The 14,819-nt window shown below is 28.6% G+C and overlaps 2 protein-coding genes across 8 annotated transcripts in view; one reads left to right on the top strand and one right to left on the bottom strand.

The window, feature by feature from the left end:
• Nucleotides 1-927: 927 nt before the first annotated feature.
• On the top strand, nt 928-3,027 carry LOC126902358 (glutaredoxin 3). The gene is made up of 7 exons (XM_050679528.1): nt 928-1,238; nt 1,306-1,405; nt 1,470-1,631; nt 1,933-2,178; nt 2,244-2,359; nt 2,523-2,633; nt 2,706-3,027. Exons 1-7 carry the CDS (start codon nt 1,195-1,197, stop codon nt 2,887-2,889), a joined length of 963 nt encoding a protein of 320 aa, XP_050535485.1. The 5' UTR covers nt 928-1,194; the 3' UTR covers nt 2,890-3,027.
• Nucleotides 3,028-3,886: 859 nt separating this feature from the next.
• The window catches only part of LOC126902353 (uncharacterized), an 85,006-nt gene continuing 74,073 nt past the window's right edge, over nt 3,887-14,819 (bottom strand). For 6 of the 7 annotated variants that reach the window (XM_050679511.1, XM_050679512.1, XM_050679516.1 and 3 more), the window contains 13 exons: nt 12,611-12,732; nt 11,372-11,487; nt 11,149-11,275; nt 10,084-10,229; nt 9,516-9,674; nt 9,325-9,434; nt 9,084-9,250; nt 8,113-8,394; nt 7,564-7,761; nt 6,179-7,045; nt 6,031-6,122; nt 5,888-5,961; nt 3,887-5,748 (listed from right to left, as the gene is read on the bottom strand). In XM_050679511.1, coding sequence (XP_050535468.1) covers nt 4,875-5,748; nt 5,888-5,961; nt 6,031-6,122; nt 6,179-7,045; nt 7,564-7,761; nt 8,113-8,394; nt 9,084-9,250; nt 9,325-9,434; nt 9,516-9,674; nt 10,084-10,229; nt 11,149-11,275; nt 11,372-11,487; nt 12,611-12,732 — 3,334 coding nt within the window. In that variant the 3' untranslated portion in view covers nt 3,887-4,874. The remainder of the gene's footprint in view (nt 5,749-5,887; nt 5,962-6,030; nt 6,123-6,178; nt 7,046-7,563; nt 7,762-8,112; nt 8,395-9,083; nt 9,251-9,324; nt 9,435-9,515; nt 9,675-10,083; nt 10,230-11,148; nt 11,276-11,371; nt 11,488-12,610; nt 12,733-14,819) is intronic. The other variant, XM_050679518.1, reaches the window with a different exon arrangement.

Raw genomic sequence — 14,819 nt, 5'->3', positions numbered from 1 at the left:
ATCAGGATATAATTAAAGAAATAAGAGTTGATGTTCCTTTTGGAATAATCCACCAATTTCTCTAAATGAAACACTATCTACAGATTTGCATCGAAGCGTTTCTTATGATAGTGATTTTAATCACTGTCAAATATCATCTATACTTGTCCCATCTATGTCTTGTCTACACTGTGCCTCGACCCCACTGTGCTACCGTTTTATTTTTAATTACTATTTAATAATCAAAATTAATAATAATAAAAAATAAAATAATAAATTATTATTTATTCTGTTGACTACTTTTTGTCATATAATAAACATATATTTTTGAAAATTACAATAGGTTAAATTAAAATTTATAATGATTTTATATATATTTAATTCCTCATTATCATCTTTTTAAAAATATACTGTTACTTGGTTAATAGTAAAAGTTATGCATAAAATATTGTTCTATTTTAATCATATTTTTACCATTGGAGGATTGATAATTTGTATCATCAAAATGTGCTTTGAATGAAAATAAAACTATTAACAAATATTACATAAAATTAATATTTCAAATAGAAAACAATGAAAAAAATGCAAAAAATTTTATCAGTCGATGAGAATCGATCCCCCGAGTCTGTACGTTTTATAGGATCACGTATTGTCGACTGAACCAAAAAAAAGCTATTTATCGAACGAAAAATGACCCTATTTAAGTTAATTAAAAATTTTCAAAGTCAATTTTCTTGACTTAGGGAGGGCATTGACAAAAAATTCCAAAATACGGTTTAATAGTAATATTTTTGGCTAATCTACGTACTCCCGCCTAAAACTTTTAGGTATTTGTAGTTGAATTTTTGTACAAATAAAGTTGGTAATACTAGTATTTAAAATATATCATATGCTATATCTTATCAATAACTTGATAAAAAATATTCTATTTTGCCTATAGATCTTATAAGATCTATGACTTAACCGAAGAAGGAAGATAATATCACTACTACATTTTCTTTATCAAGTTTTACAATTTAGTATTTATTTATAATGCCCCATGTGGATGTTTCCCTTCAGAAAAACTCTTACAGTGAACATTGCTGAATATAATATATATTTATATTTATTGTGATCTTTACATTTTAATTAATTGTTTATAATTTACAGTTTGTATAATTAACACTTTTGTTTATTTGTATATTATATTAGAGTTATAAGAATTTAATTAGAATAATGGTGACTCTTATTACAACAGTAAAAGAGTTTGAAGATTTTAAGTAAGTCATGTTCATTGTTTTAAATAGTTATGCATTGAGTATTATTTCTGTTTTCATATTGAAAAAGGTTAAGCGGCCAATTGTCTGTTGTTCACTTTTATGCTGATTGGTCAATACCATGCCAGCATATGAATGGGATCCTTGATGATTTAGCTGTTGAATATAAGGTGAGTATTATTATTTAGGTATTTTTTAAAATAAAATTATATATTAAAGCTAACTGTTTTTTAGAACATTAAATTCGGTAAATGTTTAGCTGAAGATTTGGCTGAAGTATCAATTAAATACAATATTTCTGCTGTGCCAAAGTTTATATTTTTTTCTAATGATGCTCAAGTAGATTCATTGGATGGCGCTGATGCTATTCAGTTAAATAAAAAAATTCAATCCTTGGTAATTTTATTTTTAATGGTTTACATTTTAAATTTATTTTTTTGAACAATTTTCTTGTTTAATAAGTATTATTTTGAAGAAAAATTTAATCAGTTGTTATTTATAAATGGGTTTATTTGTTTTTTTTTTCACATAACAATAGTAAAAATGTATAAAATTTGTTGTTATTTTTTTTTTTAAACTTAATTTCACGTATTGTAACTTTGAAGATATAATATATTACTTGGAATTTAAAGTATATAGTTCATATATTTTTATTTAACCTTAAAATATTGAATCAAACGTTTAATATTTTAAACAGATTTCAAAAGCTGAAAAGAAAGAAGAAATTGAAGACATATCATTAAGACTTAAATCACTAATAAGATCTGCACCAGTTATGCTATTTATGAAAGGATCAAAGTCACAGCCAAAATGCAAGTTTAGTACAGCTATTGTTAACCTTTTAAATGAAGTGGGAGTAGATTTTAAAACATTTGATATTCTTGAAGATAACATTGTTCGTGAGAAATTAAAAACATTTTCAAATTGGCCAACTTATCCACAGGTTGATTATTTATAAAAAAAAAAAAAATTAAATAGTCTAGATATTAATTTTTGTTTGTTCCTTAGCTCTATATAAAAGGTGAACTCATTGGAGGACTAGATATAGTTAAAGAATTGAAAGAAACTGGTGAACTTAATAATTTATTAAACTTAAATAATACTGAAAATGAATTAAATGAAAGGTAATTCTACCTAATATCTTTTAAAAACTTAAGTTTATATAACTTATTTTACATCATGTTACTATGAAAAATAATGTATTTAACTTCATTTGTTTATTCTTTTTTACGATGTTTATAACCTATAGTTTTATCTTTATACATTTCTGTTAATATTTTTTTTAAGACTAAAGCTGCTTATCAACAAAGCTAATGTAATGGTTTTCATGAAAGGTAATAAACAAATGGCTCGTTGTGGATTTAGTAATCAATTACTTCAAATTTTAAATGAAACTGGGTAAATTTTGTAAATTGTATTGCTTTACTATTTATAAGAAAACAAAATAAATTAATTAATATGTTGTTGAAGGGTTGATTATGAAACATTTGATATATTGTCAGATGAAGAAATACGACAAAGTCTCAAAGTATACTCTGACTGGCCTACTTATCCACAAGTTTATGTAAAAGGATCATTAATTGGTGGACTTGACATAGTAAAAGAACTTGAAGAAGCTGGTGAACTAATTGCAACTTTAAAGGGAGAAATGTGATAAAAAAAAAATGATAAAATTTCTGTAGTTTATTTAATTTTTTAATGTCATTTTATCTAGCATTATCTAAATAATATTTACGGGAGGAGGTTTTTTGTGACTTATTAAAAAATATGCATATACTAAAAAAGTCAAAAATTGTTATTTATTTTCACTTATTTTTACAACAACTTTTTTTTATAAGTTTTGGTTTATAGTTGAGGTGTTGACACGAGAAAAGTACTAAGTCATAATAACCAAATTATATGGGATAAGGGAAAAAGTCATTTATCTAAATTACATCAAGTAATGTCCAGTGTTTTCTTATGATATAATTACAAGCTAAGTTATATAATTTAAGCTTTTACAGAAATTGAAGTTTACTTTTTTATTAGATTATTAGAATATGTATTTATTGTATGTTCTAGGAAACAAACAAAAATTTGTAATCTTTTGACTTTGTACATTCAATGTTTCAATGCATCAATTGTATACTGTTACTATGTATACAATTATAATTTTAGTTTTTAGTGGAACAGTAAATTTATTATTTCTATGCTATCAAACTTACATTGAGACATGATATTTAGTATTACAACCAAAGTAAAAAATCTAGATTTAATCGCCGATTCTTAAATATAATGTACCACTTTATATAAAAAGTAATTAATTTATTTATTGATTAACTGTTTTTAAATTTGTGAATTTTCAAAATGAATGGTAGAAGAGTTAATATCTTAAATTGCTTTTTTCAAAGTGAATCACTTCTCAGTATTTATTGTGTTTATAATTTTGTAAAAAAGTGATTTTCAGATGAAGAAAGTTTCTTAAATAAATTAGCTAACATTTTGTAAGTTAAGGAAAAATTAATTTTTACTTTTATTGCACAGAATGAGAAATTATATTCCACAGTAATCAATTTTCTTGATATTATTGTATTCAATTGTTTATTAATGTATGCAATGCATTAAAACTTCAAATAAGTATAAATAAATGGTAAAATTTAAATATGAAATAATTTTTTACAAACTATTTTAAATAACAGTATTTATTATGTTTATTTACATAACACTAACAATAAACATAAAATAATAAAAATATTCACATTAATATATATTAGACTATTAGTTTAATTTTTTCTCACAATAAATTATATGCTGATAATAGTTAGTGTTGAATCAGTATGTTGTTATAGAAATAATATTGTAAAAAGTTCTATTTTTGTTTTTCCATATGAATTATACCAAAATAATTAAAATATGATAAAGATGTATAAATAACTATAATGAATAACTTAAGAAGAAGTCATAATAGACATTCACAATATTTAATTAATAATTTAAAAAGTTTCTATTAAAAAAATGTGTTTTATATTGATAATATTACTAAAATACATAAGGTGAAATAATATTTGGTTAACAAATTTAATAACTATGCATAACATCTTATAAACATAATGACAATATTTAAAACGCTTAATAGAAACATTGAGCAAATAATTAAAAAATAGTGTAATAATAAACAAAAACAAGATGTCACAAAAGTTTTTTTGTCCAGATTATATCAATTTTGTTTAATATTGCATTAAAAAACTCTACAACTAATATGGAGTTTAATGATTTACACTACTTTAATCAAGTTTTTACAAAAAATAACGATTAATCAAAATTACTTTTATAACTAATATTTGTAAAGGCTAGTATTCACTGTCAAGTAAAGTTTCAATTACTGTTTTTTAACTTGTACGGAAAAGTTAACTCAAGAATAGACCTTATTTTCTTTGCATATTATATATTTATATATTTACAATAAGTTAAATTTATTTCTTAATAAACTATTTACCAGTTGGTTTTTAGAATTTTGATTGTTAATAATACCAAGCTCGATGTAGATAAAAGATAATTAATCTATTATATTATATCTATTATATTAATTATATGATTAAATAATCAAAATAATAATAATAATCACAATGATATCCAATTAATTAAGAGAAAAACAATTGGTTAGGCCCTTATCTTTCTAAGGTTATCACGACCACCAAATGTTCTTATGGCATCTAGCAGGTTTTGTCTGGAATCTTTACTTGTATTTGAAATCAAACTATTTTTGAGCAACGGTTGAGGTTTCTTGAGAGTGGAACGTACAAAGTTCTTTGATGATTTGAGTTCTCCGAATGTCGTGAATTTTGTATCTTTAGTGACGATTGGAGCATTGGATTTTTGATTCGTGGTATAATCAATGCCATTGCCGCAATAACCATTGCTGAGTTTAGCCTGAGCTCTGATAACTTCAGATAACACAAGTGCTGGTGTTATATGTAGTTGTTCGGCGTATGGTTTTTTAAGCTCCACTGATTTAACCACAGGCACTCTGGAGACAATTGAGGAGTCGGAAGGATCGCTTGTAGATGATAAGACAACATTAGGCTTTTTATCAGCTTCTTTAATCAAGGTTGTCGATACTTTTGGTAGATCTTGATTGTTTTCAGTTTTTTGGAACTTTTGCCGGAGACCACCGATCACATAATCTCGATCTACCTTGATACTAACTTGTCTTTTAGGACGTTCGTTCCACGTTGACAAATTGATCTTAGGGGGACCGGCATACGAATATTTGATTAATTTTGGCTTGTAAGGTTCTTCTTCCTGATTAACTGGTATCACTGGAGGTATTAACATATCTACAATTGTTTCTTGAGATGGGATATTATTGTCTACTGCTTTTAACTCGGATTTCTCAGAAGATTCCAATGTCTTTGGCTGTATTTGACTAGAACCCATCTTTTCTTTTTCTAATTTTTGGCAATTTTCAGTCAATTTTTTTTCATTTTCGTCGAGTAATATAGCATTTGCCTGTGTTGCATTTGATAGTCTTAAACTAAGATAAAAAATTATTATAAAAAAAAAAAAAAATTATAAATAATAAAAAAGTTAATACATATTTAAAAGGAACATTACTATCGCTCAAAATTATTTTTTTGTAAATTAAATATTATTAATAAAATATTTTTACTCACTTATAATAGTTAATTTTACTTTCACATTTTTCAGGTTTGTATTCATTTAATTGGGGTAAAATGGTTTTCAAGATCTAAAGAAAAGTAAAATAAATAAATAGTATCAACAGTTCTGTGGTCAAAATATGGTTGATGGATCTTACCTGCAATGAATGCAGAGGGGAAGTTTGTTCTAATGCTGGTTCAATTAGAGGTTTTTTCATTTGAATTTCATCTTGCCCGTTTTCTCTCACATCTAAAAAAAAACATATAAAATAGAAGTGGAATCATTTATTACTTAAAAATGCAAACCTTCCGTTATGTCGGCTACGCTGAACGATCTACGGGTCAGTGGCTCGTCGTCATAGTCCAGTCGTTCCGTAGAGTAAGTCCAGTGTTTGGCTAGCCGATTAGATGGTTTTAAGTTTCCACTCAACAGACTAATATGAGACGTGCTTCTCTTGACTAAACCACCAGAAGTCTGATGGCTGCGTATATCTGTGGAGTTAAGTGAATTGCGTCTATTTACTAAAGTAGCTTTGTAAGCTGGATTGGCTTCTCTTGCTTTTTGCGTTGTCTTCCAAGTTTTCACAGAATCATCGCAAAATATCTCAGTGGGTCTACAGCAATTTTCATCGTACGCGGTGATTTTGAAGTTGTTGAGTTTTTTTTTGGCAACTGGTTCGGTTTTTACTGTTACTAAGACTTTTTCATCCGGGTGTATAGTTTTTTCTTCACAGCTAGACGGCAACGACGAGTCATCTGAACCTACGCCTGAATCTTGAAGAAAACATGAATGTGCGTAGTCATCATCACCAACCCTCACAATAGTTTTGATGGAAGTTTCTGGCCTGATACTGTCTTCTTTCACATCTTTTTCGTCATCATCTATGTTAACGACTGGAGTACCCAAGGACTGGTCTTCAGGCAAGGTATGTGTGGACAAATCACAAAGGGTGACGTCGTCACCAAATGTAGTAACAACGGGTGATAGACGATGGTTGTCTCTAAAGGCTGTTGGTGGGTCTGGGAGTTTATACTCCCATTCGATATCATCACTTCCTTTACTGGCTCCCGTTAATGTGGTCGGACTGTCGTACCCATTAGTTGCATCTCCAAATATTCTATCGATCTCATCATCGTCCATACGAAGTTCATCTTCATCACCCGTTGAACAACCTACATGTGAATAAAATTCGTATAAGGAGAAGCTTTGTTAAATTAACCAACTCCATTGAGTAGTTCCAAAAATCCATAACTTTTTTACAGACATTGGGAAATTTATTTTATTTTTTTAATTTGATTAAAAATAAATCACTCTCTATGTAAATATTACATGATTTAAAATTTAATAAGCGGATCCAGTGATTTTCAAGATATAGCAACATAATTCTACGTAGAAAAAGTTTGAATTTTTTAATAAATTGCATTTTAGTTGTATGCATCATCAATATTAATATAAGATATTATATATTTATTTTTAAAAAGTGGAAACGTAGAAGAAAATGTATTTTTGTTTTCTTTCTAGATCCGCTGCTATTAAGTTATATAAACAACGCATTTATGCAATAACATCCACTTTTATCGCATACACACGTTAATACATGGCGTTTCCATCACCGTCAAAATTGTTTGCGATTCAAGCGTATATATAAATATATAAAAAAATAGAAAAGAAAGTTATTAAAAAAAAGCACCTGAAGGTAACCGTAGAGGCGACACTGAGAGGAGTGGGTCGCTCGTGAGCTGTTTTTCGGATGTATCGTCCGATTGGATATCCAGTGACGAAGAACGTACAGGCGGCCTAGGCGCCGGCCTTTTTGTTCTCGGTCCCATTTTCGGTAGAGCGAATCTACTAGAGTCTACCAGGTATGCAGGGGAAGTGGGTTCAGCATCTATATAGGTTATATAGGGTACGATAATAATATATTTACAAACAGATGAAGCACGCTAAGCAAGCAAAGAGAAGATTTAAAGTTGAATAAAAGCATGCTAACTAATTAAACTACGATATTATATTAAAAGGAAGAGAATAAGTAAAAATGCTGCCTATACATACTCCTCTCGCTTAACTGACAGCACGTTGTTAAGGTGTTTTAAAAATTCATCCCACGACTCAGTATTAGATCGGCCGTTAGACAAAGTTGGGAAGGATGTAACGGTAGCATTGGAACAAGGATCTGGGAGGTGATCGGACAAGAATGTTAATGGTATTTTGGTGTACTTTAGAACAGGTTGGGACGTACCTCTATCTAAATCGGATCGACTAAGTGATGATAACGAGGATGATGTTGGGGATAGGTTGGGTTCAACTACATTATTGTTCAGCTCTATTCTGGATACAGTTTTAGATTTTTCTGAAAATTGTAGTTGCGACTCGACAGTCGTTACCGTGGAAGTGACTGGAAGCGTTTGCGATTTTCTCGGGGTTTCCTGTTCACGATCCTCTGGTTCTTCAGGTGGTGGTTCTAGCTTAGGTTTGACAGTTGATAGCGGCGGAGGAAGAGGTGCTGCTTTCTTTTTACGACCTGAAAATAATTGATAAAAACATATTTTAACAATTTTTTAACTTGTTTTAAAGTCAACTAAAATTGTTGATTAACAATTAGTGATGGGAAATATCGAATAGTAACTATCGAACTATTCGTTAGTCTATGTTAAAAATAAACTATTCGGTTGTATAAACACAATTCAAATAGTTAATCGATAGTTTAAAATATTTGAAATTGTCCATCACTAATTTTTACTATTATTAATTGTATGATAATTTATTTTAAGTATTCGTTAATTATCTTCTTAATATAATTAAGTGTAAACCCAACCAAACCATTTGATAGTTTATGTTAAAAATAAACTATTCGGTTAAAAGTTTTAAAAAACTATAGAATACTATTCGATTAATATAAATATTCGAAAATGCCCATCACTAGTAATAATCTAAAATATATGTAATTATTAATGTATTTAAATATATTTAAATACAAAATACATTTAATTATTTAGAGAATTTCGAAATTTGCAGGAATTTTTATCGCAACTCACGATTTTATCAAATAGGCGTATGACAACGCTTAAAATACTTAGATAACGAATATAATAATAAAAAATATTAATAGTTATATTTAATTTTTCACACAATTTTTTTACAAAATGACATACATTGTAATTTTATCATATTAACTTTATTGTTTTATTACATCGATATCCCTGTATTTACCTAGCATGGACACCAGAGATGTAGTAGAGGCTGAATGTTTAGATTGACCAATGCCATTTGAACTAAAAGGCATAGCAGAGAGCTGGTTTTGATTCTGTCCGCAAGCTTGCAGATTAGTCATTGAACGCGACAAGTTTGGGTTAGATGTTTTGTTCATTAGATTAACGCTAAATTGAAAAGAATGATGAACAAATGTTAGACTTGTTAAAAAAATGTCGTGTACATTAACAAATAGACTTACTTGCTGTCAACCACGTCACTGAGTACAGAAGATTCATGATAACCACTACTGTCAGAACTGTTACGCGAATGAGATATCAAAGTCTGTTCAGGGACTGAATAGCGATGATACTAACGGAAAACAAAGATGTTAGTTAGGTACAAAAAAGTTATTATATATTAGTGAGATTCCACTGTAGAAGGCATGCTTACAGCTGGTGGTTTTGGCGCCAACCTTCTTTTTCGCACAGGCCTCGACGGCAATACCTTAATCATAAGAGACCTACTACGAGGTGTGTCTGATGATCCATCTGATCTCGTAGGGCTCAAACTTCTCTCTCCTAGACTACCACTACTTAAGCTGTCATCGCACTGTAAATTCACCAGTAATAAAACGTCGTAGTTAATAGTAAGAAAAAAATATTAATTATCCAAAGAATTTTATCCTAAACATTATATGCTAAAAAATAATTATTATTTATCTTAATTTTAGCACTTAAACAATAAAATAGATAAGGATAGAAAGCTTTAATAATATACTTTCAATACAAATATTCATCAAATATTAGTTACATAATGTGTACTTTAATTTGTATGGTAATGAATTTTGATTTTTGTTTACATGAATAACAAAATTAATTATAAAAATATGTTAGAAATATTAATACCTCGTGTTAATTAATAGCTGTTGCACGAGAACATAAAATATTCTAATGAAAGTTTTGATACGAATAATATTTTTTGAACTAAAAATATCATGCATTTGAAAAGTATAATTTACCGAAAACTTTTTTGGCGCCCGAGACATGATGTCGTCAGAGGATAAACTACCAATAAGGGTGCGGTTAGTGTTTAACACTAAAGTTAATTGCTGTAGCTTGTATTCTTCTAGAGTTTTCGTCAATTCCAAAGATTCATTCAATTTATCTGTCGATTTACAAAAAAAAAACAATGTAAATAGAATATATGATAAATTAAAAATATTATAATTTATAAATTGAACATTTTGCAACTGTCACATTGAAGAGTGCGGCGACATTAGGATAAAAAAAATACAACAACTCAACGCTGTGGATTTATGTTTTTTAATTTTATTTATATTTTTACGAGTTGTACTAGTGCCTAAACCGTGCCACGATAAGATAAGCCATCACTTGACAGAATAGCTGAACGTATGGTATTCAGCGAGCATGAATAGCTTTTTTTGTTTGTTTACTAAACCCAATGTAAATGTCTATTCAATCATATAAAGCGTTATATATCTATGTGCATTTCTTGATATTAATAATAATATAACTTTCAAGTATTGTTGTTGAATAAAGTTTGTTCTCCTTGAATCACGCATTAGTATGTATAGATGAAACCGAAGAAACTTTACAAACTCCAATTTTTAATCAAAAATTGTAGTAGGAGAAATGTTAAATTACAGTAATCTTTAAAAAAATATTTGACATTACTTTTTAGTTAAAAAATAGAGGTTTGAAACTAAAAGGAAACTAGTATGCACGTGTATATAAAGAATTGACTAGGTTGTAAAAGTAATGACAGTTAAATACGTCCAAATGATAAACAAGGCTGTGCAGTGTTCTTAGTGTAGCAATGCCTAACACTGTAGCATGTTACTCGCATATCGTAGGTATGTACCAATATATTTAAAAATACAAATAAAATGACTCTACGCCTATAATAGTGCAGATTACACTTTAAAATGCGATAAGGTTCTATTTTTGCAAACGTAAATGTAAAATATTGCATAATTTAAAGTAGAATACTGCAATGGCAGCAGTGGATTATGTAAAATTTAACTTAACGCGTTTAACTAGAATATAATATATAAATTATTTACCTGGTTTTCTTAATGTGTACTTGGCAGAGTCCAAGTTTTTTTCAGAGCACACTTGTTTTAGAATAGTGGATAACTGAGTTTTTGGACTTATCCGGGCTACATATAGCTGATTTCTAGGCAGGTGAACCTGTGCGCAAAAAAAAAAAAAAACGTTTTATGTATAAATCTATGAGACACTGTTATAAATAGTAAACATATAGAAATAAAGTGTTTTTAAGCTCACCTGTAGGCGAAAAGTCTGTTCAAATGGTTTGGGTATACTTTTTATGACTGATTGGTAACGACCGTTTTTGCTAACGTTCTTCGGAACGATATGAACAGTCCAAGTGTCTAATGCACCTGTGCGTATTTAACATTGAAAATAAAAATTAGAATACGATTAGTAAATGGCAAAGGTTATTCTAAATTGGCACAGTTGAAAGCGTCATAACTGTTGCAACGTTTTAAATTGATTTTATTATATTGTGTGTATAAAAAAACCAAGAAAATCGTAATAGTTTTCTGATGGGTCAAAATAATTTTAAGCCAACAAAAGACGGTTGAAATTAATATTTTTAAATAATTTTTTTGTTTATAGCTATAACACTATGGCAGGGATTCCGAAAACTTAAACATGACTAAGAGCCATTAAATATTAAAGTTTTATATAAGTTTTACAACTCATAATTACCATAAAGTTTTCATTAAAACTAATAATTTACCAGAGCGATGCGGTCAGTCATGTGAATTACACGACTAAAAATGTCGAGGCGTTTATTTGGTTAAATATTTTATTGGCACAAAAGGGATAAAACCTTTAGTTTATAATAAATCAATCACTAACATTGTAATTTAATTTTTAACAACTTAAAAGTATAAAAAATAAAATAAAATGGTATCTGAGAAAAATAATGTGAATTTTTTTTTAATAATTCCATGAAATTCTCAAGCTCACATTCTTAAGCGTTTAAGTTTAACCAAGTCTAGTGAATATTCCATTCAAAATATTATTGGAATTTTTCGAATTTATAGTCAAAATATAGTCTAGACCATGACATAAAAAAAAAAAAAAAAAAAAAATTTAAATTTAAATATTCAATAGTATAAAATAAAGATTAATTAAAGTAACACGGTGACAAATTTATTAGTCAGTAAGTTTATGAGAATTGTTTAAGATATCTTAATATCTATAAACTTTTGATTTGAAGTTAAAAAAATCAAATAATATTCAAAATAAGAGCTATTATAAAAACTAATTACTTGATCAAGCCGAATGTAAAAACAAACATAAGATTTTCTGACAATACAATAATTGTATTGTCAGTTGAATATTATCGTCGTAAGTAAAAAAAAGGAGGGAAACAACATATATAAGTTTTTATATTCATAATGATTTTTTTTCTAATCGAATAAATCTATTACAGAAATGTTCATTCGGTGGTACTATATATTACAATTTTTGTCTGTATAAAAAAAAACATACCAATGGGTGTACTTGGTTTGTATGGAAGGATTCCGATGTCTCCAATGGCATGTAGTGCATGACTTCCAGGTGACAATTTGTGAGCAGTGGTGATTTGTACGAGCAAATCCATCATAGGAGTACTAAACAAATAAAAAAATTAAATCTATCAATACATCGATTCGTTTGCATAAAATGTAACGTTTAAAATTCGCTAAATTTATGGCGCCAATGACATCTATTGGCGCCTGTTTTAAACGGATTAGACTTCCTATCCCCTTGTAACCCCTTCACCGCCCATAATATTCTCGATCAATTAATTAAATTGCTTTATAACGTGACCCAAAGCTAAAACCACATCGATGGTCGGTGGAATAATAAACTTCTATAGCTTCCTCATCTGTACCGTGTCACGTTTACCGATTACCAGACCAAAACCAAACATGTATTTGTATTTGCGCATCAGCATCCCGTAAACATGAAATACTCATATAGTGAAATAAATACGACAACGGTTTTGTCCATTAAAATACGAGACTGCCATCACAATGGTTGCGAAAATCTATTACAGCCTCACTCCGCTGTTGTTATTATAATGATTACTTTTTGTTATTGTTCTTGTATGGTATACGACATAGCCTGAAGTTATTATTTTGGGCATTAGACCGTGTTTTTTTACGCAGCGCAAACTCCGTGCAGTTTTGTTATCACAGAAAATGAAAAGGTGACGCTTTGAGGAGAATTAAAAATTTGTTTTTATAAGTGACCGGTGCTAACCGTTCGGTAAATACAATAGGTGTGACCGTCAGAAAAAGTTCCTTGACTTGTAGACATGGCCGGGGGCTACATATTGGAGATAATAAATTGATAAACCGAAATAATAATATCAAACGAATGCCGTTTGAGTACACCCAAAATACATTTTAAATTATGTTTTAATTAGTTTTCAGTGAACTAAATTACTTTGAAATTAGTGTTAATAGGTCAGGAGTTTACATTTAGAAATTCTGTGCAATACATTCGACTTTAAATTAAATCAGTACATGTGAGTTAAAGAATACTACAACATGATTGAAGGCTCAGATAATAACGAAATCAAAGATTTTATTGCAATATTCAAATTGTCGATTATTTTATCAAACGCAAAAGAAAACAAATGTGATAGAATCTCTCAACGGGCACTAAGACGAAAAAGAGAAGTATAACTGTACTCGAGTAATAACTGAGTATTATCACAAAGCCATAGCGCCATTAAAAAATTACTATGAAATTGTTTCAACTCGATTTGTTTTATCAATTTAGATATTGAACATTTTTACGAGTAAATAAATGTGCTTTGGTGTGTACATTTATTTTACGTTACGCCTGGTAGTTAGGAAATACTTACAAACCTACTGTCGTGAAAATAACTTAAGTAATATTTGATAATCCAGTGTTTGTTTGCAAGTAACGACATGATTATGATAGTAATTCTTACAGGAATGAAATAGATATTGAAATAAAATAAAATTTTATGATTATGAAATTTATTCATGGTGACTATATATTAACGTATACAACGGAAAACGTTTTAGAATGTTTTCCGTTCATAACTATAAAAGAATATTGAAACAATTGTGTTCAATATTCTTTTATAGTTAATGATATAATCTCTCAATTAAAAAAAAATCTATTTATTTTTCAAAACCTATAATCAAAATTAATTATACAAATGCAAATAATTTGATTTGACGGACAGAAAAAAAAGGTTTCAGCGGATATCCAACACTGAATATAAAACATCTAGAGCTCACTGATGCGTGTCTTTTATCCCGTAAGTCGAAATGATAAACCGAGACACCTAACATACTCACAGATTTCACCAGCAAATGTAATTTTAAACTTTTTGTTACGTTAATACTTTGAAAACACAAGTAAGCTTTATATTATGCTAAAATAAACATGTCTCTATAACGACCTTGATCGGAGCCTTTTTTAAATATTGTCGAAAGTGAAAATTCTTAGTAAAAGAGCAAACAAAATGTAATGATAAAATCAAAGCTAAGCATAAACTAATTAGTAAGTTAAACTTTTTGGTTTAAAGAAGATATTAAGATTTTACGTTAACTTAACTCCTAATTTGTTCAATGTTAACTTGTCCAGTATTGGACAAGATCTTTCGCTGAATTTTTTTAAATAAATACGGTCTCAGTTATTTTTGATGCCCAAAAAGTAAAATTATTCGATGTAC

The sequence above is a fragment of the Daktulosphaira vitifoliae genome, unplaced genomic scaffold (genome assembly GCF_025091365.1).
Source record: "Daktulosphaira vitifoliae isolate Bord-2020 unplaced genomic scaffold, ASM2509136v1 Scaffold_3, whole genome shotgun sequence".
NCBI lineage: Eukaryota > Metazoa > Arthropoda > Insecta > Hemiptera > Phylloxeridae > Daktulosphaira > Daktulosphaira vitifoliae.
Note: the sequence above shows the minus strand (reverse complement) of the source record. Positions and strands in the feature narration are given on the sequence as shown.